Source organism: Sinocyclocheilus grahami, unplaced genomic scaffold (genome assembly GCF_001515645.1).
Source record: "Sinocyclocheilus grahami isolate Dianchi unplaced genomic scaffold, SAMN03320097.WGS_v1.1 scaffold189.1, whole genome shotgun sequence".
In the NCBI taxonomy this organism is placed as follows: domain Eukaryota; kingdom Metazoa; phylum Chordata; class Actinopteri; order Cypriniformes; family Cyprinidae; genus Sinocyclocheilus; species Sinocyclocheilus grahami.
The window spans coordinates 658,087-682,259 of NW_015505368.1; the positions used below are offsets into that span (position 1 = coordinate 658,087).

General features: G+C 36.1%; 2 protein-coding genes across 3 annotated transcripts in view; one reads left to right on the top strand and one right to left on the bottom strand.

Moving 5' to 3' along the window:
* impg1b (interphotoreceptor matrix proteoglycan 1b) overlaps positions 1 to 11,178 on the top strand; it is a 21,192-nt gene extending 10,014 nt beyond the window's left edge. The window contains exons 13-18 of the mRNA XM_016284870.1: positions 688 to 907; positions 5,344 to 5,554; positions 7,512 to 7,697; positions 7,830 to 8,013; positions 9,852 to 9,935; positions 10,898 to 11,178. Of these exons, the coding sequence (XP_016140356.1) occupies positions 688 to 907; positions 5,344 to 5,554; positions 7,512 to 7,697; positions 7,830 to 8,013; positions 9,852 to 9,935; positions 10,898 to 10,978 (966 nt within the window). The 3' untranslated portion in view covers positions 10,979 to 11,178. The remainder of the gene's footprint in view (positions 1 to 687; positions 908 to 5,343; positions 5,555 to 7,511; positions 7,698 to 7,829; positions 8,014 to 9,851; positions 9,936 to 10,897) is intronic.
* Positions 11,179 to 11,858: 680 nt separating this feature from the next.
* The window catches only part of myo6b (myosin VIb), a 70,436-nt gene continuing 58,121 nt past the window's right edge, over positions 11,859 to 24,173 (bottom strand). Inside the window, exons 30-33 of one of the 2 annotated variants that reach the window (XM_016284824.1) lie at positions 17,673 to 17,776; positions 16,256 to 16,387; positions 13,730 to 13,948; positions 11,859 to 13,520 (exon numbers count right to left, since the gene is read on the bottom strand). In XM_016284824.1, coding sequence (XP_016140310.1) covers positions 13,321 to 13,520; positions 13,730 to 13,948; positions 16,256 to 16,387; positions 17,673 to 17,776 — 655 coding nt within the window. In that variant the 3' untranslated portion in view covers positions 11,859 to 13,320. The remainder of the gene's footprint in view (positions 13,521 to 13,729; positions 13,949 to 16,255; positions 16,388 to 17,672; positions 17,777 to 24,173) is intronic. The other variant, XM_016284825.1, reaches the window with a different exon arrangement.

Here is a 24,173-nt window from a genome sequence, read left to right on the forward strand (position 1 = left end):
TTTTATATATATATACATATATATATATATATATATATATTTAAATATATTATTAATACAAATATTATATTAAATGTATTTTGAATACATCTTAATTTTAATTAAAACATTTTTAAAAATATTATTTTTTATTATTTTTCAGATTTCAAATGTTAATTCCTCATTTTCGATTTATTATTAAATAATCACAAATATTTTCAGTTTAATTCATTACATTAAACAAAAATTGTAAGGTTCAAATGGTGAATTAATAAATAATATGCAAATCTAATTTGAGAGATTTTCAAGACGCTAATAATCTCTGTGACTCTTATGCGAATATATCATATCCTCAAGTCTTCCAGCTTTTGTTTGACTGGTGCAATCGAGCTCTTGAAATCTTGAGCCGAGATGAATGACTGAGCTGCTACGCCCTATTTCTCCTGAACAACCGTCTTTATCTCTAACTGGCCCTCCTCATGCAGAATGAAATGAACACTGAGAAGGTTTTGCATATATTTGAATAGGATGAGCAAAATCGTTCAGTTTCTAGCAATTGAGGAGAATTGCTTCAGAATTGACAATCCCAAAAGTTTCGTATCTGAGCTGCGTTACATTCATGCACAATTAACCAGTCTGCACTAGTCAGCAATGATGAAAGAGCAGACGCAACTCTCTCATTTCACGTTTATCTCTGCTTTCCCACAGCTCCTGCCGTATCTACAGTCCAACCTGACTGGATTTAAGGAGCTGGAGATTCTGAACTTCAAGAACGGCAGCGTGGTGGTAAACAGCAAGATGAAAATAGACAAACCATTTCCATGCAATGTTACAGAGACTGTGCAGTGTGTGCTCGAGGACTTCTGCAATGCGGCATCTAAGAGACTGGACTTGGAAATCGACTCCCAATCAGTGGATGTGGAAGCAGGTAAGCACGTGTCGAAAGGAGAAATCAGATAGTTCCTTATTAAAAGAAATGTTTGCCCCAAAATAAACTTCTGTCATTATTCACTTACCGTCATGTTGTTCCAAACCTGCATGACTTTCTTTCTTCTGTGGATCGCAATGAAGATATTTAAAAAGAAAAAGTCTCATTCATACAGTGGAAGTCAATGGGGTCCAAATGTTCTTAAAATATTTGTGCGTGTGTGTGTTCTGCTGAAAAAAATGAAAAATACAGGTTTAGAAGGACATGAGGGTGAAGTATCCCTTTAACCATCATAATGCATTTAAAATCTGTATACATTTTTCCACATTCAGGGTCCATTTGGACCCAAAGAATTGGTGTTTTATATAAGTCGCAACTTCATATTTTTCAACTAAAACCATATTGTATACAGTGTTGGGGGGTAACGCATTACAAGTAACGCGAGTTACGTAATCAGATTACTTTTTTCAAGTATCTAGTAAAGTAACGCATTACTTTTTAATTTACAAGAAAATATCTGAGTTACTTTTTCAAAAAAGTAACGCCAGTTACTTTTTTTCTCCATTTATTGATTGAATCTCTCCTGTCCCCGTGTTGAGAGAAATCGGGAGTAAGATGTTACTTTAGTTCTACAATAAATGTGAACATGCTTTAATTCATCTCACTCACAAAAAAAAAAGTATCTAGTAAAGTAACGCATTACTTTTTAATTTACAAGAAAATATCTGAGTTACTTTTTCAAAAAAGTAACGCCAGTTACTTTTTTTCTCCATTTATTGATTGAATCTCTCCTGTCCCCGTGTTGAGAGAAATCGGGAGTAAGATGTTACTTTAGTTCTACAATAAATGTGAACATGCTTTAATTCATCTCACTCACAAAAAAAATAATAAATAAAAAATCTGATTTAGTTTTCCTGAAAATTAATAAAAACAGTTACAAGCAACTCAGAATATGACGCAAAGCTGCAATAATTAAATATGTTAAATAATACATGTTTTTAATCCCATTTTATTAACAAATTTGCTGCTGACCTTCGATGATCCAATTCAACCATATTAATAAGCAAAAATGACAAAAGCTAACATTTCTTCTTCTTTTTTATTGCTGAAGAGTGTTGAACTTTCTACTTCTGCGTTCTACTGTACAGACGTGAATTTACATTTCCTTCAGCCTGAGGCTTTTGGTGTGAAAGGGCTATTTGCCAAAAATAAAACTTTTTATATTAAAAGCAAACAAGCAAGCCCTGCCCAGATTTAAAAAGTAACGTTAAAGTAACGTAAAGCATTACTTTCATTAAAAAGTAACTAAGTAACGTAATTAGTTACTTTTTTTAGGAAGTAACGAAATATTGTGATGCATCACTTTTAAAAGTAACTTTCCCCAACACTGTTAATGACTTTATTATCGTCCCGTCATCGTCTCGTTTCCGTCAGGGGAAAACACTTTGTTGACGAACATTTTTCATCATAGATTTCGTTAATGAAATTAACACTAGACCAAAGAGGCCCATAAATGAATTGTTGATCAATTGATCAACTTGTAGTAGGTAACTTAAATTTCCACCTCATCCAGCATTCTTTTGGTTGTCTTTTTCTGTGCCATAAGTTTATAAGTTTATGCGTTGTATTTGAAATTAGCCTACTTTATCAGAAGTTTAAAAGCTCAAAGCTCTTAAAAAGAAGCTAAGTAGGAGGCGAATGTATGAAACAGAGATCTGAATTATGGAGCTGAAATCTGCCAGCAATTCTTGTCTGTCTGTTGTAATTCCTGTAACCCAGTGAAATCACACAGAAACACCTCCCACTCTGTTATCTGCCATTATCTACCACAGAGATTGACTTACACTGTCTTAATCGCTTCCAGTAAACTCGCCATCTGCCTGAAATGTGACACTGATCAAATGTCTGACGCTTATTCTGACAGAAACAGAGTGAGAGGTCTTCAGTAGTCTGAGTGCCTTTATGACATGACATTGTCATAAAAAAAGACTTAAAGCGGTCATATTGTAAGTTCATAATTAAGTAACTATTTAAGCAATAGTTAAATTGAGCTGCAAAAACTGCTTGTCCTTGGACAGCTGACATTGGACAGATGAATAAACACATGACTGCCCACATGTACATATCAGCAACACCTCTGTGTTCAGAAACATGTCCCATTCAGTCTCGGTGAGGTAAAAAGAAGTCTGTAAAATCTTCTCTTTGACTGTGTGTAGCACCTATGACTCTGCAGATCATTTCGAAGGATCCCAATGATAGAAACGAGCAGTGTGATCTTAATCGGAACAGCACAATTTAGGATTTTCATGATTTTCTTATGAATCACAAATCACAATAAGTCACAGTGCAATTGTGGCTATGCAAGGAGGTTGTTTGAAGGAAAACAACATATATTTCAAAAACTGCATTTAACCCATGCAGCATGCATTAATATTTCATATAGTAATTTCACATGTACATACTGTTGGTTAGCCAATCATAAAAGAGGACATTTGCTTAAAATGCACAAAAACGGCATATTTAATTGTAAGGGTCATAAAGTTGAAAATGGACATACAAATAAATACAAATAAATCACTGTTGAATTTCGTGCAAAAACATCATAGGAGGGGGTGGGGGAATGGTAAAAGGAATTATGACATGACCTCTTTGAGCTATTGCGCTACTATTAGGTTATAGGGTTTTTAATGTGGGTGTAGATTACTTTTTTCAAGTATCTAGTAAAGTAACGCATTACTTTTTAATTTACAAGAAAATATCTGAGTTACTTTTTCAAAAAAGTAACGCCAGTTACTTTTTTTCTCCATTTATTGATTGAATCTCTCCTGTCCCCGTGTTGAGAGAAATCGGGAGTAAGATGTTACTTTAGTTCTACAATAAATGTGAACATGCTTTAATTCATCTCACTCACAAAAAAATAAATAAATAAAAAATCAGATTTAGTTTTCCTCAAAATGAATAAAAACAGTTACAAGCAACTCAGAATATGACGCAAAGCTGCAATAATTAAATATGTTAAATAATACAAATATCCTTTATGTTTTTAATCCCATTTTATTAACAAATTTGCTGCTGACCTTCGATGATCCAAATTCAACCATACTAATAAGCAAAAATTACACATGGTAAGCTAACATTTCTTCTTCTTTTTTATTGCTGAAGAGTGTTGAACTTTCTTCTTCTGCGTTCTACTGTACAGACGTGAATTTACATTTCCTTCAGCCTGAGGCTTTTGGTGCGAAAGGGCTTTTACATTTGCCAAAAATATAACTTTTTATATTAAAAACAAGCAAGTAAGCCCTGCCCAGATTTAAAAAGTAACGCAAAAGTAACGTAACGCATTACTTTCAATATAAAGTAACTAAGTAATGTCATTAGTTACTTTTTTAGGAAGTAACGCAATATTCTAATGCATTACTTTTAAAAGTAACTTTCCCCAACACTGATATATGATCAGCAACCTCTCTTTAATATTTAAAATTGCACATAAAGCACCCCAAAAACTATGACGCAATACATATGATGAGAAATCTTATTTGAATATATCATTGTATGAATTTTATAAAAATGCATAATCTGAGAATGATCTGTATTTAACCCCAATGGAATGAATAGAATTTAATTGCATTCCTTTGACTTTATTACTCATGACTGCTCAAAAAACAGTCCAGATTTATGAAACCTACATATTTATTTCTAACAAAAACAACATAAATATTAAAAGAAACTAAATAATAAAATAGATTGCATAAACTTTAACTTTCAGATGAAAAGGTCAACAGTTATTCATGCTACAATGATTCTAAATAGGTGTACATATTCATGTTTATCATCAAAATACACTCCCAGAACTTGTGTGAGAACAGGCGAAATATGCTCTACAAAAGTTTTTTGACACGAATATAATTTTATAGAAAATTTAATTAAACACCAAATGGTACTACATACATACCTGGGCCCAAAATGACCCAAACACACAACATGTAACATTTATTTATTTTTTATCTCTTAAAAAGTCATTATAAAAAAATCTGAAAAAAAAAAACTGAATGCGTTATGAGGGTTAAGAAACTTCTGTTCACGCTGACTGTGATTTACAGTGAAAAAGCGATGAGGAGTCATTCAATTTCATCTGCCCACATGTTAATTATTAGCAACAAGACTGACTCCTTGTCAGACTAAACTCTCACTCATTTGTAATGAGATTTTCGAATGTTATTGAAATCTACAAAGTCCACCAATAACATTCAGAAGTAGAAAGCCCTACCAGCGACTTCCAGCACTATAAACGCTGTCAATGTGAACGGGGCACAACAGTAAACAAAAGCATCCACATTAACCTAAAGGGATAACCACACCTGTATTAAGTCTTTAAGCATCTTTGTGTGTCTGGCCACAAGTATTCAAAGCCAATTAGTTCTCGTTGTCCAATCCAGCTGATCACGCCGATCCATGTATGTTTATGGCATGTAACGAGTTCTCCCGCTGCGTGGTGAACACGTTAACCTCAGAGCCTGAATGTCTGTGCGACCCGGGCTACAGCACGGTGGACGGCAATCCATGCACCAGCATCTGTGACCTACAGCCTGAATACTGCCTGAACGGAGGACAGTGTGAAATCATACCGGGACACGGAGCGGCCTGCAGGTATGCTAACATGAAAAAAAAAACTGCAAATCCATCAATTTCAATGGAGATTACAAGGATGTAAGGAAAACTCAAAATCACCTGAGCATACAGCCACAGGTCCTTCATCTGCACTGTCAGAAACAGGTGTATAAAAATTGTACCTTTAGGGGTACAACAGCTTGTTACTGGAGAAGTACCCTTAAAAGGTACAATTTTTTACCCTATTACCCCCTAAAATGTGTATGTACCCTTAAGGTAGTAATATGAGGTAAAATAAGGTACTTCACAGAGGCACATGTTAATGTGGTTAAAGGTTATGTAAAAAACTAAAAATGTCATGCTTTTTTTTATAATATAATGAAATATTTGCAAACATACTGTATATTTTGCCTGCAAATGGGTCACTCTCAAAATATGACAATAAACATGTGGCTTGATGTTTCAGTCATTAAAAAGTTTTAAAATAGTCAAGAAACTCAGTTTCAATAGTTTATTCAATTTTGATATGGTTTGACTCTGTAATGTTTTGCACATTATTTTGCACAAATATGTTTATATTTGTCAAGCTCCAGGAATACCTTGTCCCCTCACTTTTATGACATTCATATTTATTTATTTATATATAATAATAAGTGCAAGGTCTAACAACAAGTGTGTAAATCAGGGCTGTCCAAACTCGGTCCTGGAGGGCCGGTGTCCTGCAGAGTTTAGCTCCAACTTGCCTCAACACACCTGCCTGGAAGTTTCTATGCCTAGTAAGAGCTTGATTAGCTGCTTCAGGTGTGTTTAATTAGGGTTGGAGCTAAATTCTGCAGGACACCGGCCCTCCAGGACCGAGTTTGGAAAGCCCTGGTGTAAATAGTTAAACAAAATGAGGAATTATTAATAAAAAATCTTTTTTTTGCCATTGTTAACATTTATTGTTAAAAAGTGGACTTTAAATAAGTAATTCAATGGTCAAATCTACTTTTATCAGTGATTTTCCCACCATGTTGAAAAATTCAATACATTACATTTTCCTTTTCTTTTTTTCAAATTGCTAATTAAAGGTTACAATTTATCGATTTTAGTCTGATCAGTAATCAAACTTAACTGAATTCAAAAAAATTAAGAACATTTGTCTTTTTTTAATGACAAATGACCCAAATGTGTGTGTGTGTGTGTGTGTGTATGTTTTTGTGACATATGAGGACACAAATTTGTATAATGACATAGGTATGTCATAGGTATTACAAGGAGAAGGTTACATTACCTCATGTCCCCATTTTTCAAATCATAAATCATACAGAGTGAGGTTTTTTTGAGAAAGTAAAAATGCACAAAGTTTCCTGTAAGGGGTAGGTTTAGGTGTAGGATGGTGTAGGGCAATAGAAAATACAGTTTGGGCAATATAAAAACCATTACGCCTATGGAATGTCCCCACAATTCACAAAAACAAGCCTCTGTGTGTGTGTGTGTGTGTGTGTGTGTGTGTGATATCTCAGGCTCTTTTTTCCCCTTACTTAATTCCTCAAGTTCTCACCGAGATTGAACACTTTTGAATACTTTAAAGGGGTCATATGATGCTTTTTTAAAGATCATTATTTTGTGTATTTGGTGTAACAGAATATATTGACATGCTATAATGTTCAAAAAACACATTATTTTTTTTTATTATTCACATTATATTCCAACAAGCACAGTCTGCCCTGATTGGCCAGCTGACCCAGTGCACTGTGATTGGCCGAACAATGAATTAATTTAATTTTTTTAATCAAACATGTGGCTACTATTAATTGAAAATTGTGTTGACCTGAGGGGCAAACCACACTAAGCAGCCAAACCTTGACCCCTTGTTATGTGACTGAGAAAATGATCAAAAAGTGAGAACAAAAGAACAAAAATTCTAGACAGGCGAGTCATATGGATTGGAATCTTACACATTTCTATCCATTCCACATTTTTTTCTAACATGTTTTTTCTCAACCACTTTTAGATGCCCTGTAGGTCAATTCTGGCACTACCATGGAGAACGCTGCAACGAATTGGTGTCTGTGCCAGTTGACCCTCTGCTTTTCGTAGCCTGCCTGGTGGGAAGCCTCTTTCTGGTTTGTGCTGTGATAGGCATCTTGATTTTCATTAACAAGAAATGTATACGGACCAGAAAGACCATGAGACTTGTGTAAGCAGGGTTTTCTTCGTCCCCTTTTCTGTTCATTTAGACATTTGATTTTTCTTCACAGAATTGGATTGGCAGTGGTGACCCTTTTATTAATCATGCTGGTGTTAAGACCTGATCTCCTTTGTATTGTAGGCGTTCACAACCTGCATTCCCTTTTGGTAATACTATGAGAGTAAATCCAGTTTTTGAGAATGACGATGGGGTCTTAACACATGTGTCAAGCATGCTCTGTCCCATGAGCTCTGACTCAGCCTCCTCACAACACTCAGGCCAAGGCACATTTCGATCACTTGAAAGTTTACAGCTTAGTATTGAGGTAAAGTGTACTGCCAAGATGGTATTCTTCATGATCTATTTAAATCAATGTCATAACCGCTACTAACATCCATAATCAACCCGTTTCTCATTAAATCATATACATGTCCTTTGTTAGAGATTTTGTGGAGAGGATGGACTAACTTTTCCTAATATGAGTAACTTTGCATTGACAGCAGTCACATTTACAGTAGGCTTTGTTCAGACTGCATATCTGACTATATAATCAATTTAGTTTTTTGGTATCAGAACAGCAAAAACACATGAAATTCCATTTATGATTTGAAATCTGGTGAAAATCAGATTTTTTTTGCATTTGGTTTCCTATCTGGGTTCTAGAAGGTCTAAATGTACAGTAATGCCTAGAATAAGTTACCTGTTAACGATCCTATTTCACTCAGTGGGATTTTTATTTAGTCAGAATACACAGCTGCTTTTGAATGGCCCTCAGTGAATATTTTAGGATTTGAAAACCAAACCAAATATGTGTGCAGTCAGTGTGAACAAAGTCTACAATACGCTGAACAGCTGAAATATCACCATCATCACAATACCATTCAAACGTTTGGGGTTAAGATTTTTTTTATGTTTTTGAAAGAAGTTTCTAATGCTAACCAAGGCTGTAATATTGTGAAATATTAATATTTTAATACAATTAAAAATATATATTTTCTACATATTTTAAACGGTGATTTATGTCCAAACAAAAAAAAAAATTGTGAAAACAATGAAATTTCTTATTAGGATTTTATGATGAATATAAATGTTAAAAAGAACAGCATTTACTTGAATTATAAATCGTTTTTGGCATTCTAAATGTCACTTTTGATCAATTCAACACATCCTTGTTGAATAAAAAGTATGAATTTCTTTCAAAATTTTTCTGAACCCAAACTTTTGAACATCAGTATGTATATTCCTTTTTATTGAAAATGTATGAAGCAACATATTTTGTTCTGAATATCTCAGTAATAATCTCATTAATAACCAGTTAAAGGGACATTTACCCAAAGTGTGCAGCAAAAGGTTGTGGAGAGATTACAGTGATATAGATTGATACATTATAGATGCACATTCTTTACAGCATATTCATTCTAGGATTCTTATTAGCAACACAATGAGAATGTGTTGCAGAATATATTATGTGCAATCTAAAAAAAATTATGAATAAATCAAATCACCTCAAAATCATACTTCAGACATTGCACTAGATTACCTCAAGGAATAGGAAAACGATGCACTCCAAAATAAATTTGACAATAGACTAAATTAATGCAAAGGGCAGTACTGTACATAACTTCAGCAAAAAATATGTTGCTTTTGGTGAATCAGCTGTTTCTTGAGTTTTTTTGTCTAGAAGAAACTAAAGGCTAAAGAGAACACATCAGCAAAATCCATGCATCGGTATCCTCACCGGTTTTTAACACAATATAACATATTCATCATAAAATAGATTCAAAACAAAAATGCATTGTCTTCTATAAACAAGTTACAGACACAATGTATTCAAACAAACAAACTAAATTATGCCAACCATTATCTGAAACCTTCAAGGATGCAACATTAAGAAATGATTTTCCTAAGAGGATATAGAAACAACTGACAGCATGCATGGGTTTTGCATCTCATTTAGACTAGTGCATCTGTAGTTGTCTAATCTAATGATATTATGAATAATAATCAGTCTGTTTTTTCCAGCAACAGATGTTTTGCTCTTCAAAATATTGACATTCTGGATTATCATAGAGTGCCAAAAATGTACCTTGCTTCTTTGCTTGGCAAGACCTTGACTCCACTTAAAACTGTTCAGGATTGATGGTGGTGTCATTCCATTCCCAGATCCCCAGACAACTCTACACCAGAAGATCAGAAAAGTTAATGTCAGAAATGGTTGACGTCCATCAGTGTATACCACATAACGAGGTAAGCTGGTGTGAAAACAACCAATTTGATGTTAACAGTGACTGTAAATAATCACGACGGCCTGATTTATCATGTCAAGATGATAAATCTTTCCCATCAAAATGTCCACCATCATATATAAGAGGAAATAATGTTTTGGGAATGTTGCGTCCTTCCCACCACTGCTTAAAATCGGAAAATTACACTTTTCTTGCACAATCTCAAAATGCAGATAAATATTTATGTATTTAGAAATAGTTAGTAATTATACAAATATCTTGGCATGTAATGCAAAATCAGAAGCAGCATTAGTTGGTCTAGCAGGCTTAAATATTTGGCATTGTTTATAGGCAGGAAGGATGAGAGTTGACTGGAGATGTTTATTCATTGAAGTGTGACTTAAAGGGTTAGTTCCCCCAAAAATGAAAATTAGCTTGTGTTTTACTTACCCTCGAAGTGTATATGACTTTCTTCTTTCATACGAATCCAGTCGGAGTTATATTAAAAATTGTCCTGGCTATTCCAAGCTCTATCTTTGCAGTCTGCGGGTGTTGCAGTTGAACAGTCCACAAGTCGTCAAATAAAGCTCACGCATTCATAATCAAACGTGCCGCAGACAGGTCCAGGGGATGAATAAAGGCCCCCTGTAGTGAATCCATGTTTTTAAAAGAAAAATATCCATATTTCAAACGTAATAAACACTTTTCTCTCACTTCCGCTGACTGTCATACACTGAAGCAGTTCCGGCGGATTTTTACTTTACTTACTTAATTTATCCAAGATACAAGAGAGTTGTTTCTTCAGTAGAACAGTAAAGAAGATTTTTAGATGAAACCATAGTCCTTATGGACTATTTATTTTTATTCTTGTTATTATAATCACATGAGTGTGTGATGTACGGTAATTATTCATTACTCAGCTGTAGATGATTTTGTGCATATTGTATTTAATTTTCTTAAACGACCATGTTTTTTTTTCTACAGACGTGTGGGAGGTCCAGCAGATCCTCTTGCTGTTTTTTGAGGAGTCCTGATAGTGACAGCTTTGAAGTGACTGTTTTATGATATCCAGACAGTTTTTAAAGCCAAGCGTGGCACCAAAGCTCTTCAGTGCTATTCGAGCAACTCAACTCTGCTGGTTTCTTGTAGACATCTGGTGAGTGTATAAAACAACCGCTATGGAGCAGCAAAACTCTTGGACAACTGAAGGAATACCTCCAGGAACGAGGATTTATGATTTAGATCTGCCCTCAACTTATTTTTAATTGTACACTCTTAAAAATAAAGGTGCTTCACGATGCCATAGAAGAACCTTTTTGTCTAAATGGTTCCATAAAGAACCTTTAACATCCGTTTCACAAAAGGTTCTTTGTGGCGAAAGAAGGTTCTTCAGATTACAAAAAGGAGGTTCTTTAAAGAACCTTTGACTGAATGGTTCTTTGTGGAAACAAAAATGGTTCTTCTATGGCATCGCTTGAAGAACCTTTTGAAGCACCTTTATTTTTAAGAGTGTACCTGCGAAAAATTGTAAACTGTATATGAGACATGTTGGATGCTTTGAACCCTTCTCAAAGGTTTGTTTACTCCCTCACAATGAGGTATTTATTTACAAATTGATACATTGGGTTGTATCTTAAATAGGAAACAGATTCTAGTCGTCTCTTCTAGTCTATCCACAGTGTCCCAAACAAAGGAAATGAATGTAAAGTATTTCTGTAACTCCTAAGGGGAACAAAAAAAGACAAAAATACAGATGTGGTCATGGTTTCTTTGTTTGTACATTAAACAGAAAAGGTATTTCTGAATGTGTCTTTCAACTGCAGATAAAGTAAATCCTTCTAGTCATGTCTGTTTAAATTTTCATGTGCAATGATGAATCGTTCACGATAATAGTCAGGGTCCCTGAGTAAAGCTAAAACTCTTTATGACTACAAAGGCAAAGATCTAAACATAACCCAGATTTCATATGGAATGTGTTTATTTTGGTCTAGCAAAGTGATCAGAGCAACAGTGGCCAGTAAAAATAAGAAAATCAGAGTATATTTAACCCAGACACATTAAACGATAAACAGACAGACAAGAAACAAATAATTAACAAATTATACTATGCATAAACTGATAGTTTAAGATGACACCATTTCATTTGGAAAGGGCTTAATGGAGAAAAACATTAGCATATGAATAAACAAAGTCTGGATAATGACAGCAAATTGATCAAATGCAGTGCTAAGTTTGCCGAATGTTAAGAATGTCCTTGCTGTTTCCATTACTTCTGTTCTTCAGGCAGTTATTATAACCAAATGAGATAAGAAAGGGCCAGAGAAGCGCATAACGAGACACTCCAGAGCAGCACAAGCTCATTTAAACGTAATATTTTCTTGAGTTGGTACATAAATAAATGAGAGAACTCTACCACACACGCCGACAGAATTCACAGCAAATCATTAACAAAGGTGCCATTATCACTTCACTGAACAGAAATGAATATGCCCTTTAGCATATCCCCATGATTTAAGTACAAAATTGCTGTGCAAAACCATACACGACAGCAGTGACTATCCTTTTTTATGAACTAAAGCTGCTTTTAAGTGCATCTATAAAATTCTTTATCAAATATACGTAAAGGCAATTTCAGATGGTGCATTTCTTGGAAACCACCACATTTACAAAGGGGAGACAAAATATTACAACCTAATGTATTCCAGTGCATGATCCTCATTAGCCTTTACCATCATCTGATTAGATTAAGGATACTTTGACTAGTTATTCAATGTATTCAAATATGAAATGTTTCTCCACAATAATAACCATTTAAGTCTTATAAGAGAATTTTATTTTGAAAGTTGAAGTGTGTCATTTCTGCACCACTAGCTGATGGAACTGCAAAAAAAAAAAAAAAAAAGTAATTATTTTTTTTTTGTTAAATACACATAGTCCAGCCAATGTTGCTCGGGCTGGTCAGGATGCTTAAATGAACATTGAGAATTTTAAAACACCATTTTTAGGAGAATGACTTACGCTATCGCGTTTTAACATGCAAGAAATAACACACCTCACCTTTACCAGTAATGTGACTGAAAGAGTTTTACTGAAATAACTCATTTTAGAAAGATTACACCTAGTGTATTTTAGATTCATGAGTGTGATATTTCAACAACATCCCTTTGAAATATGAATTAGGTCTGAAAATCTTAAGGCATCTCTGAGCAACAGGTTCAAGCAAGGCTCAGATTTGTATGAAGACTGATTTCTAAGTTCACAGCAAAATGAAGAACAAACTACAAACAAAAAGTAAATTAGACAGAAATTGCTTCCACTAGAGTTGTACAGCCCTTTGTTTTAGCTACCCCACTTTACCGTCAACATGTGCATAGATAATGGAAACCAAGAGGAGGAATGGTGGCTGTTCACTTGAGAAGGTTCTGGAGCATGGCAGTCGCGTAGGTGGGTCGGGCCTGCTTGCTTTCGATTGCGTTCCTCAGGTATTGGATTCCGCCACAGCGCTCCCAGATTTCCTCAAACTGGCGCGGGAGGATCTCCGCTCCACGTTTTCGCGTGAGCCCGGTCTCCTCCAGACTCAGCTCACACATCTCCATGTCATCCTTACCTGGGTACAGTAAAGGATAAAAGGCATCACGCTATGCCTGAGTACACACCTCACATCCGCAGATAAGACTCGTATTTTCCAGTAAGGGTTTCAACTGCTTTATCTTTCAAATCCTGCTTCTATTCTGAAGAATTCATTGTTCACAGTAGGGGAAATTATTGTTTTATCTCATCAAAACATTAGGATGTGCTGAAGAAGGCCTTTGGTACCTGCTACCAAGAGGATTGGCTGCTTGTCTGGATGAAGCTCCATCTGCCTGGCAATCCAGGGCCCATCAAAGTGAGCGTACCACCAGCCTTTTTTCTTGTTCTGAGGGTCTTTGTACTGGTCCGCAGGGCGTATGAAGGGAATGCGGAAGTAACGTTGCTGTCGGTTCATTGCAATCTCTTGCTGCCGGGCTGGGACGGGTGGAGCGGGGTTCTGTTGGGCTGAAGAAATATAAGAGAAAATTACAACAGTAACAAAACTTTCTAAAAAAAAATCTGATAGTGGCCATTCGAAATTGCTGCCATGCCTCTAGGGCCCTAACACACACACACACACTCATTTCCCTCCCACACTTAGCAATTCAAAATTTGCACCGTGCCGCACTCGGTAATACAGAGTGCAGACCTCTAGGTCCAACTCAAATGCTCACCCCCAAGTTTTTATTACCCCTTGCCCACCACAAAGTTTTGGTTCTTGTGCCAGAGCTTGGTTGGACCAATCTGGGAGTCTGTCATGAACTGGACAGACATCAGAAAAACTGAACGGTTCCGAAAAATGAAAGGTTGTTCAGTGCAACATAACCGGTTACATGGCTTTAGTACATCACCCAAATGAACCAGCCAAATCAGCACCATATCTCCAAGTACATGATTTTCCTTTCAAGTTCTCCATTGAAGACCAGGTTGCATATCATATTGCAGTCTCTATAACTTGTGTCATTCCATTTCAGGTCCTTCTCATTTAATGTGTCCCTATTATGGATTTTTGAGTGCAACGTAGCTGTATGTGAATGTAAAGAGCCTGCAAAGTTTGAAAGTGACAGCTGAAAGTGCATCATAAATAAAGTTATTGTCTCTCAAAAGAAAGAGTCGACTCTCAATTGCTTAAATGAGTCATTTAAAACTTGAATCCCATTTTCATGAAATTCACAAGTTACCACATTTGCATAATGCCCGCCTAAGTTCTACATGGACATCATGCGAAAACTTGAACCCCGGTTTATTTTCACTTCCAAAGGATGAGGCTGTGAGGAATCAGTGGTTAAATTCATCTTTACTACGATACCACAGCAGTATAATCCCAAACTTTTACTGTGTTCCCATCCATGAGTTCAATGCGATATTCGTGAACCGGTTGTCCTTGAAAGGTGGACCCGTTTACTCCTCCAAATCACAAACTGTAAGTAGGATTAATAATTGTTTCTTTAATTTTCTTTGGAGTGTGCAAAATATGTAGTTTTGGGTGTTGTGTATAGAATGTCTGTTGTTCTTATTACTTGGAGTCATGATAAAGGATGGAGCAACACGTTGGTTTACAAAGCGCAGCGATTTATTAGTACTTCATGTCTTGTTTGTGTCTTTACTACATTTAGTTTCTGCCATGCGCTGTACGCAGTAGACCAATCACACCAGACTGGGTCATCAGACCAACCAGAGCAGAGTAGCCTCACGCAAAGGAGGGGCTTGGATAGATGAATCTTCAAACTAAGAGTTTGAGAGTCATTGAGAAATAAGGTAAATTTAAATGCACATTATAAAAAAACAAGCGTTTTTGACCTTGCATGCATGTAAACATGTTGTAGGGAACTCCCAAAACCAAATTATGAACCTTTCAAATAGGGGCACTTTAAGATAGGTCTCTTCAGATCTCTCCTCAACACACTTTATGATTTGAGGTATCATTCATGTCTGTTCCCCAAATGGTACGAGTTAAAACACCAAAGTAGCATTTGTTCAAACCAAATTCTTTACATCAAACCATCTATTTATACTTTATGCTCACAAAAATATATTAACCAGACATAAATGACACCATAAAAGGAAGTACGCATTTTAAATCCGTCAGCCCTAAAGATCAAACAGCTTCAGAGGTCGGCATAATGTCAAGAAAGTTCTCAGAGAAGTTCTCAGCACTTCAATATTGACTTTGCAAAGCCAGAAGCCTGATTTCATCTCTCAGAGAGAAGCAGCGTAAGCCCCATGCACCTGATACAAACACTCCACTGTTTGAAGGTAAGACACATCTGAGGATTTCACAACAAGAGAGCCGGAGAGTTTGAAGAGGACCTGCAGGTCACGGAACTCGAAATCTCCTGTTTGTTCTGCATGTGCAAACACTTAAAAAGCACTAAAGTCTTCCAGCAACCAAACACTGTGACTTGCCTTTCAAGTGGGAAAATCAGCGAGAGGTTTGATTTCCTTGAAACAGCAGCGAGTGCCTTTAGATGTACTTTTAGCTGTCTGCATTATGTGCATGACAATGCTAACGCTAATCACAAAATGTGCCGCAAGGTTCTTGCAAAGAACAACAAACAAAAAGGGCACATTCAACCTTGAGAAACTGCTGCGACACACACATTCGCATAAAAAAGAACTTCAGATGAGTATCTTTCCAGAATAAATATTATGCTGAATCACCTTTTGCAATTACAAAGGAAATCATCAGCTACACACGACTTAAGACAATTTGTATTCTGTTGTTCCGCCACCGTGCAGGCTATTCTCTTGGGGAAACAGGTCATATCTTACCATAGTCAGTGACCGATTTGGGAGCCCTCATCTCTGTGTCTGTATTTCGCTTCTTGTTCTTTGATTTCCAGGCGTGGTACACCTTCAGGCGACGATGAAATTCTTCTCGGCATGCTGCCAGCATCTCTATATCTACAAGGGTGAGAGATTGTCATGTATAACGAGCAGTTTCACATGACCTTTCATTTTAAGTGTTCAGGCCCATGCTGAACATGAACATGGAACAAGTTTTAGAAAGTGTGTCTACGTTCAATTAAATGAAGCTTAAATAGCTTAAATGGTTACCAATACGCTAAACCTAAATTTTATACATCTGTATGACTTTCTTTCTTGAATGGAATTCAAAATACTGTAGGATGTTTATCAGAATGTCTTATAGCTCAGGGGTGTCCAAACATGTTTCTGGAGGGCCATAGCTCCAACCTAATTAAACACACCGGAATCAAAGTAACCAATGTCTTCAGGCTCACTAAAAACTTCCAGGCAAGTGTGTTGGAGCAAAACTGCAGGATGTTGGCCCTCCAAGAGCAGGACTGGTCACCCCTGTCATAGCTGCTGTTTTCCATACAATAAAAGTGAATATTTATAGGGAATGTCAAGCTATAAAAAAGCACCAGAATAAAAGAGGTCCGCATGGCTTGTGCACTACATTCACTATGGTTATTATTCAAGTCTTCTAAAGGTATAGGATAGCTTTGAAAAATCCCCACAGGCAAATCCTCAAATCTCTTTAGTGGATGTGCATATTCAAGCTTTGAATATTCATGACCACAAAGGAGAGCTATCTTTCAATGAATAACAACAAAATCATTTCTGAAAACTTAAAATATAGTCCACAAGAACTTTTATGGTGGTCCTTATGGCCCAAAATCACTGGATTGTTTTGTGGAAAGGAGCAGCTAGAACATTCTGCCAAGCATCTGATTTTATGTTTCACAGAAGAAAGAAAACCATATGGGTTTGAACTGACAGATTAATGAACTGATAATTATGACATAATTTTCATTTTAGAGTGAACTATTCCTTTGAGTCAAGAGAAAACTGAAAATTAAACCAACATGACAGAACAAAAATTCAACGAAGCACAAAATGGATTGAAGTCTTTGTGATTAATGGTTCAACTACCATACAAATCTAACAAATCTGCAAATAAAAAGACAGCATATTTAATGCATTAACTTTCAAAATAAATATTGGATTGAGAGCAAGCTACAAATTTAGTCACTCCGAAAAAGCTCGCTATCGCAATCTCCATCATGCTAGTTTTCCATCTTCAAAATATTACATGCTAGTCCCTCCATCTCCAAAAATATCACATGTCATTCTCCAATCTCCAAAATGTCATGCTTTTTGACATGAATAGCTTCAGGTGAGCAGGAAGTTCTGCGATCAGATCAAGGGGACTGATTGCTCTTACCACAGGAGGTGTTGATGGCGTCTCGCAGCTCAGCGTACTTCCACTTGCTCAGGTCGTACTTCTTCACCCCAGCTGCCACCTTGTTGGCCTGCACCTGCGCACCCCTGAAATTGCACAGATGAGGAGCAATTTTGAGTTTTTCTTAGCTTCATATTTCTCTATAAGCAAAGGCTCTGATCTATCTCCTAAGCTCCTGTTACCAGCTGCTAAACGTTCCCTAGGCCACAGCACAATCAGATAATTAATTGGACTTCTGCTTATGTGCAGATACATTCTCTCTGAAACTTGTAATGACATGGAAATAGCACGGATCATGCCAAATTAACACCTCACTGAGCAAATTAGATGCAGCCTTGGCAACACTAAGCCGCAGCAGTGAGGGTGGTTAATGGCGGCTAACAAAGGTTAATGGTGAGCGAGGGTTTTTGCGATCTTGACTCCCACAGTGCAGGGATCACTAAGCCAATCAGTGCAAGGATTGCCTTCTTTACTAAAGATGCACAAGGTCTGTGAGGAGTCTGTGGGGTGATGGCAAAACCATCACCACCCTGATTCTTATCGTATTGGCACCACTAATTACAACAATTTCAGTACTTGGGTACTATGTGATCACAACTTTTAGCATGTGGGCTTTTGAAATGGCTTCAGGTGGTCCTGGGTGGCTGAAGAAATAAAGCAAACCATGACTGCAATCTACATCTGGTGATAACCAATGCCAATGAGTCTAATTAGTCGGCCCCACTTTATATTAACGACTACATACATTTAAATTAATAATTCGGTACAATGCACTTATTGTATACATACATGTTTTTACACTTATATAAAAAAAATACATGCATGTAATTACACCTGTGATTAATTTCTGTAATTACATTTAGTGGTCGACCGATATATCGGCCATGGTGATATATCGGTCGACTACTAAATGTAATTACAGAAATTACATGCATGTCATTTTTCAAATATCGGCATTAGCCGATACGTTTTTCTGTTTGGCCAATGCGTTCTTGGCGGGACTTTTATTTTGACGGCGCTGAGAACGGCAGCGCCTGAACACACAGAGCTCACATTATCCCTCTTGCTCACTGTCGTCTAGGGATGCACCAGTATCGGTATCGGGCCCAATACTGCGCTCCTGTACTCGTACTCGTAAAAATGCCCTGATACCAAACAGCGTGTGAATAGAGCTGTGTCCAGAAAAAGAAACACTGAAAACTGAACAACAGAGAGTACAATGGAGTTATTAGAGATTAAAGATGTCTATGAAGTACATGTAAGTAATTAATATAATGTTAAACATTCAATATTCACACCTGTATATCGGATGTGCCTGAGCTGATAAGCAGAGTGCGCTGAGTGGATTGAGAGTGCGGCGGCACAGATGCGCGAGCTTGTTGAGTGAATATCTCACAGACATTACTGGAAAGTTTGTAGTTCGGTCAGATAGGTCAAAAGCAAGTAAGTAAAACAATGCACAAGTTACTAAAGTTATTTGACGGTAAGGAGAGAGAGTGTATTGAATGTATTGTTGCTGGAAGGTAGTAAGTAATGTTGAGTAATGCTAGTCCATCATCACATGGGCTTCAAAGTTGATGTCTTTTACACTATCAATAACATTTTGCTTTTCAAGCAGGAATAAGCTGGTTGGCCAAATAGTCTCTTGAGGGCTAAGACACTTGTTCATTTCCCTAAATTAATGAAATATTAACTGTTATACTTTTAACCATGTATACACACACACTCCATAAAGCCCATATTTTACAAATAATAATGCAGTCAGGAGATGGTGTGATGCAATGAGTGGTTTCCACATTTTTAAACATTTAAAATGCATGAAAATAAATATTTTCTATCACTTTGTTTATCACTCTTGAAATGACCTGTACACTAAATAATCTAACCCTCCTACTTGCATAACAATAGCAATCTATTTATTTAGTGGTCCAAGTTGAAGTCAGCATGTATATTAATGACAATACGGGACAAATATAATGCCATTTAGTGGCAGCTCCTCACAGCTGCTCACAGTGCTTGGTCACGTGTCGCACCAGAACCGTTTTCGGAACCGAAACATAGAAATTGCTCACGGTTCCGGTTCTTTTAAAAAATCTGAACCGGTTCTGAATAAGAACTGGTTCTTAACCGGTTCTCGGTTCCCAACCCTACCAATAACCTTATGAGAGATTGTTGTTTGATTAGCTGACTTCAATAGCAAGCTCATAATTCCCATCCTACTTAAGAAAGACCTGCAATCTCCCGAGCCAAATCATTTCCACAGAAGTCAATTATTCTAGAACCCGAGGACAAGATTTAAAGTAATAAAGTGATGATGTCACCCTACAGCCTTAAAGCAAACTTTCTCATATAAAAGCTGTGACAGGAGTCCCAGAAGAGATGGCGGGTTGTCAGTGTGTGTCTGGGAGGAGCTCTTGCATGGCTGAACATGGTGACACTGGATGTAGGGACACTCTGTTGACTCTGACAGCTGTGAAGAGCAAAGCTGCTTAACGGAGACCCTGCGAGAGAAGTCTCTGAACCAGCAACCCTGCTGATTAACCCACTCATACAGGTGTAAGCGAAGTGCTAACACAAACACACAGAGGACCAGAAATGAAATGTCAACACTAGTGCTGGGGAAGCTACTCATAATTCAAAGCAGTTAAGCAAGCGTTTAAAAAATTACTACATTACAAACTAATAACAAAAAGTACTGTACTCCATTAAAGCTATTTAAGGGGGAAATAACTTTTAAAATATACAGCGGCCCCAAAAATATCTACATATTAAAAATGTATCAGCGTTATTGCATTATATATACATATACATACTGTGTATATATATATATATATATATATATATATACACATATACATACCAAAATATCAAACCAAGTGGCAGAAGTTTTTTTTAAGTAATTTTATTAAATATTAAAAAGACTGTTCATTATATTATATTACATTATATTATTAATGTCACAAAAGATTTTGAATTTCTTATAAATGCTGTTTTTACAACATTTTAAGAAGTGCAACCATTTTCAAGACTGGTAAGTAAACAAAAGTGTCTGAGACTGCATTTTACCATAATTTGTTTGCAGATGTCATTTGATTTGATATTTTATGCAAAGCAATGATATTCATACATTTTATAGCATTGCTTAAAGCGTTCAGTGACGACAGCATTCAGCAGAAATACAATATGAAATTAAACATTTTGAAATATAAAATTCTGCAAAAGAGCTGTACAAACAAAACCTCTAAAATTATTACTATAAAAATACAGTTAGTTAGAAGCACCACTGCTTCTGGTTAATGACTCCACAGCACTGGTAAACTGCCATATGGGGCATTTCCTAAGTGATGTGCAGAGAAGATCAAACAGGCTCATATTTTATTGTGACAGATTTCCCTCTGCTATCAACTAATTGAAACTGACTCCAGATGACAGCACAAGGAGGAGGATCATAAACACACTGCAACAAAATTCTCATTCCTTTTAAAGCAACCATTAAACACTAAAATGCAAAGCCAAGTGGCTTTAGTACCATCATCCAGAGCTGAAATTTTTCATGCTGAGAGCTTGAGACATGCATAAATCCAACCTATATTTTGAGGCAACATAAGTAAATGGAAATAGGGTTGTTGAGCTCCTAACATAAAGAGAAAAAGGAAATAAAACCGAAATGGATCAACACCAATAAGAGACTCCTAAAACCTCCATGATTTTTTTTTACTAACCCATGACTAAATTTTTTAATTTTCTGAGGAAAACGTGAGTAGTGCTTGATTGTAAAATAAATTGCAACCACAACAATAGAGTGTTCTGAGTGGTTGCTGGAGCATTCCTATACATCCTATATTGTGTTGTAGAGCCCATTCTCAAGTCTCTATGATAATCTGATCTGTAGATATGACTTGGATCCTTCATTTCGTGCAAGTTTATGGGATTTTTGTGTCTCTTTTATCATTTGTCAAGCAAAAAATTTTTTATATTATTGTATATTAATATTAAATGACAAAGAATAATATTTAGTAGTGCTGTCAAATCGATTAATCATGATCAATTGAATCCAAAATAAATGTTTACATAATATGTGTTTGTACTGTGCATATATATTAGTGGTAGACCGATATGGGTTTTTTGACAGCCGATGCCGATATCTTGGAAAGCAGGGAGGCCGATATAAAGCCGATATAATTTTATTTATTTTAATTTATATTTAAGAAATTTTAAATAAACTATTGAAAAAAAAAATAATTGTGTAAAATAAACATACTTTAGAAGATAAAGCATTTTTCACAAATAAATAAATATTTAATAAAAATCTAATTAAAAAGGAAGTAAACACTGTAACCAACAGGGCACTCAGTATTCTGGGAAGTTTGTGTGCATTGGGAATTTTTTTTTTTTTTTTTTCAAATAAAGCCAAGGTAACACTCATTTTACATACAGCACGCAATGAAAATTACATGAATATGACAGTGGGCAAATGCATAAAGCGCAGCATAATTTGAAATCACTAACTTAGTTTAAAGTTTGTCGATCGCGCGTCTCCAGTAAAGCTGAACCCTCCTCCTGTCAGCATTCAATTTGCACAGACCGACCGTCACACAGAGAACACGCAATCATGCAGGATACAAATACACACTTCACAAGATCTCACAACTGGATCCGACTAAGTTTGTAAGGTTTGTGAAATTAAATGTTCATTAGTCATTCAAAGATTTGTTTAAATTATATAAATGCGTATTCGCTTAATGCTGACGGAATAATATTAAAGCAATCGTTATAATACTTTTTTGTATACATTTTAATTCCTTTGTTTAACAGTTCTATCTGATTATTAGACAGACTTCTATTTGTATTAGACAGAACTGAACGACGACAGCGAACAAGAGGGAGAATGTGAGCGGTGTGCACTCAGGCGCTGCCGCTCTCAGCGCCGTCAAAATAAAAGTCCCGCCTCGAACACATCGGCCAAACAGAAAAACGTATCGGCCGATGCCAATATTTGAAAAATGCCCAATATCGGCCTTGGCGATATATCGGTCGACCACTAATATATACAGTGGGTACGGAAAGTATTCAGACCCCCTTAAATTTTTCACTCTTTGTTATATTGCAGCCATTTGCTAAAATCATTTAAGTTAATTTTTTTCCTCATTAATGTACACACAGCACCCCATATTGACAGAAAAACACAGAATTGTTGACATTTTTGCAGATTTATTAAAAAAGAAAAACTGAAATATCACATGGTACTAAGTATTCAGACCCTTTGCTAAAATCAAAAGAGAAATAAATATTTTTGCATAAAAAAAGTGAAGCAGATTTGAAGAGTTCAGATGCAGAAGCCTCTAAGTGCCATCTGAAATTTCCTTCTAAAATTAATATTTTTATCAAGCTCCTATGTTTAGCTTCAGTAATTTTACTTTATTGTCTAGGTCCTTTATAGTGAAATAACTGAACATAAATATAGGAGCCTGATTTAAAAAAAAAACACATTTTAGATGAAAATTTCAGACGGTGCTTAGAGGTTTTTGCATCTGAACTCTTCATATATGTATATATTTATATATACATACTGTATGTATGTATGCATGTATATATATGCACAGTACACACACACACATTATGTACACATTTATTTTGGATGCAATTAATCGCGATTAATCGATATATATATATATATATATATATATATATATATATATATATATATATATATATATATACACATACAGTGGGTGCTTGGATATTGATATCCATTGCAGAATTGCTGTCATACGGCTCGTTCACTGAATCGCTGGCCGTCTCAGTGATCCGCCGTAAAACAGTGATTCTGTCCTAATTCCCTTGCATATTAATGGTGGAGTTCCCTTTAAAATCTTAAATGATTCCCTTTGAGCTAAATTATTGACCTGTTTCCCTTACATATAGTATGTGTACAGTGCAACAGCAAATAGCTTTTTTACATTTTAGAGAAGTCAAGTTACCGAACAGGACCACATGGTGATGCCAAAAATTCCCTAAACCAATCGCCCGCTGCATATATCTACTACAGTACACGGATCCATTCAGTATAACTAAACACAGCAACATAAACATGACAAATCAAAACATTATCATGAATGTGTGTGGAAACAACGTGAATGTACGGAAATGTCTGTGCCTGTGCATAAATACAATGAGCGATCAGTGCATCAAGAGCACTCATACACGCATTATTATAACGGACTCACGCGTGCTTACTGTACGACTCCTGTACGCGTAATCGTCTTTACCTTGATTGCAGTCTTCATCCATCAAAACTTTACTAGCGAGACTGGTTATCCAGTCGAGAAAACGTAGTATGTGTCTCATCTGGCCATACAGCGGTGGGATGTGTTGACAATCCGTTCAGTCTGTACTTCACACGGCGTGTGGGACATGTGAGGGCTCGCGCTCTTCAGAGACAATCACAGAATATGACAGAGCTCGTGTTTAAAAGCGAAACAC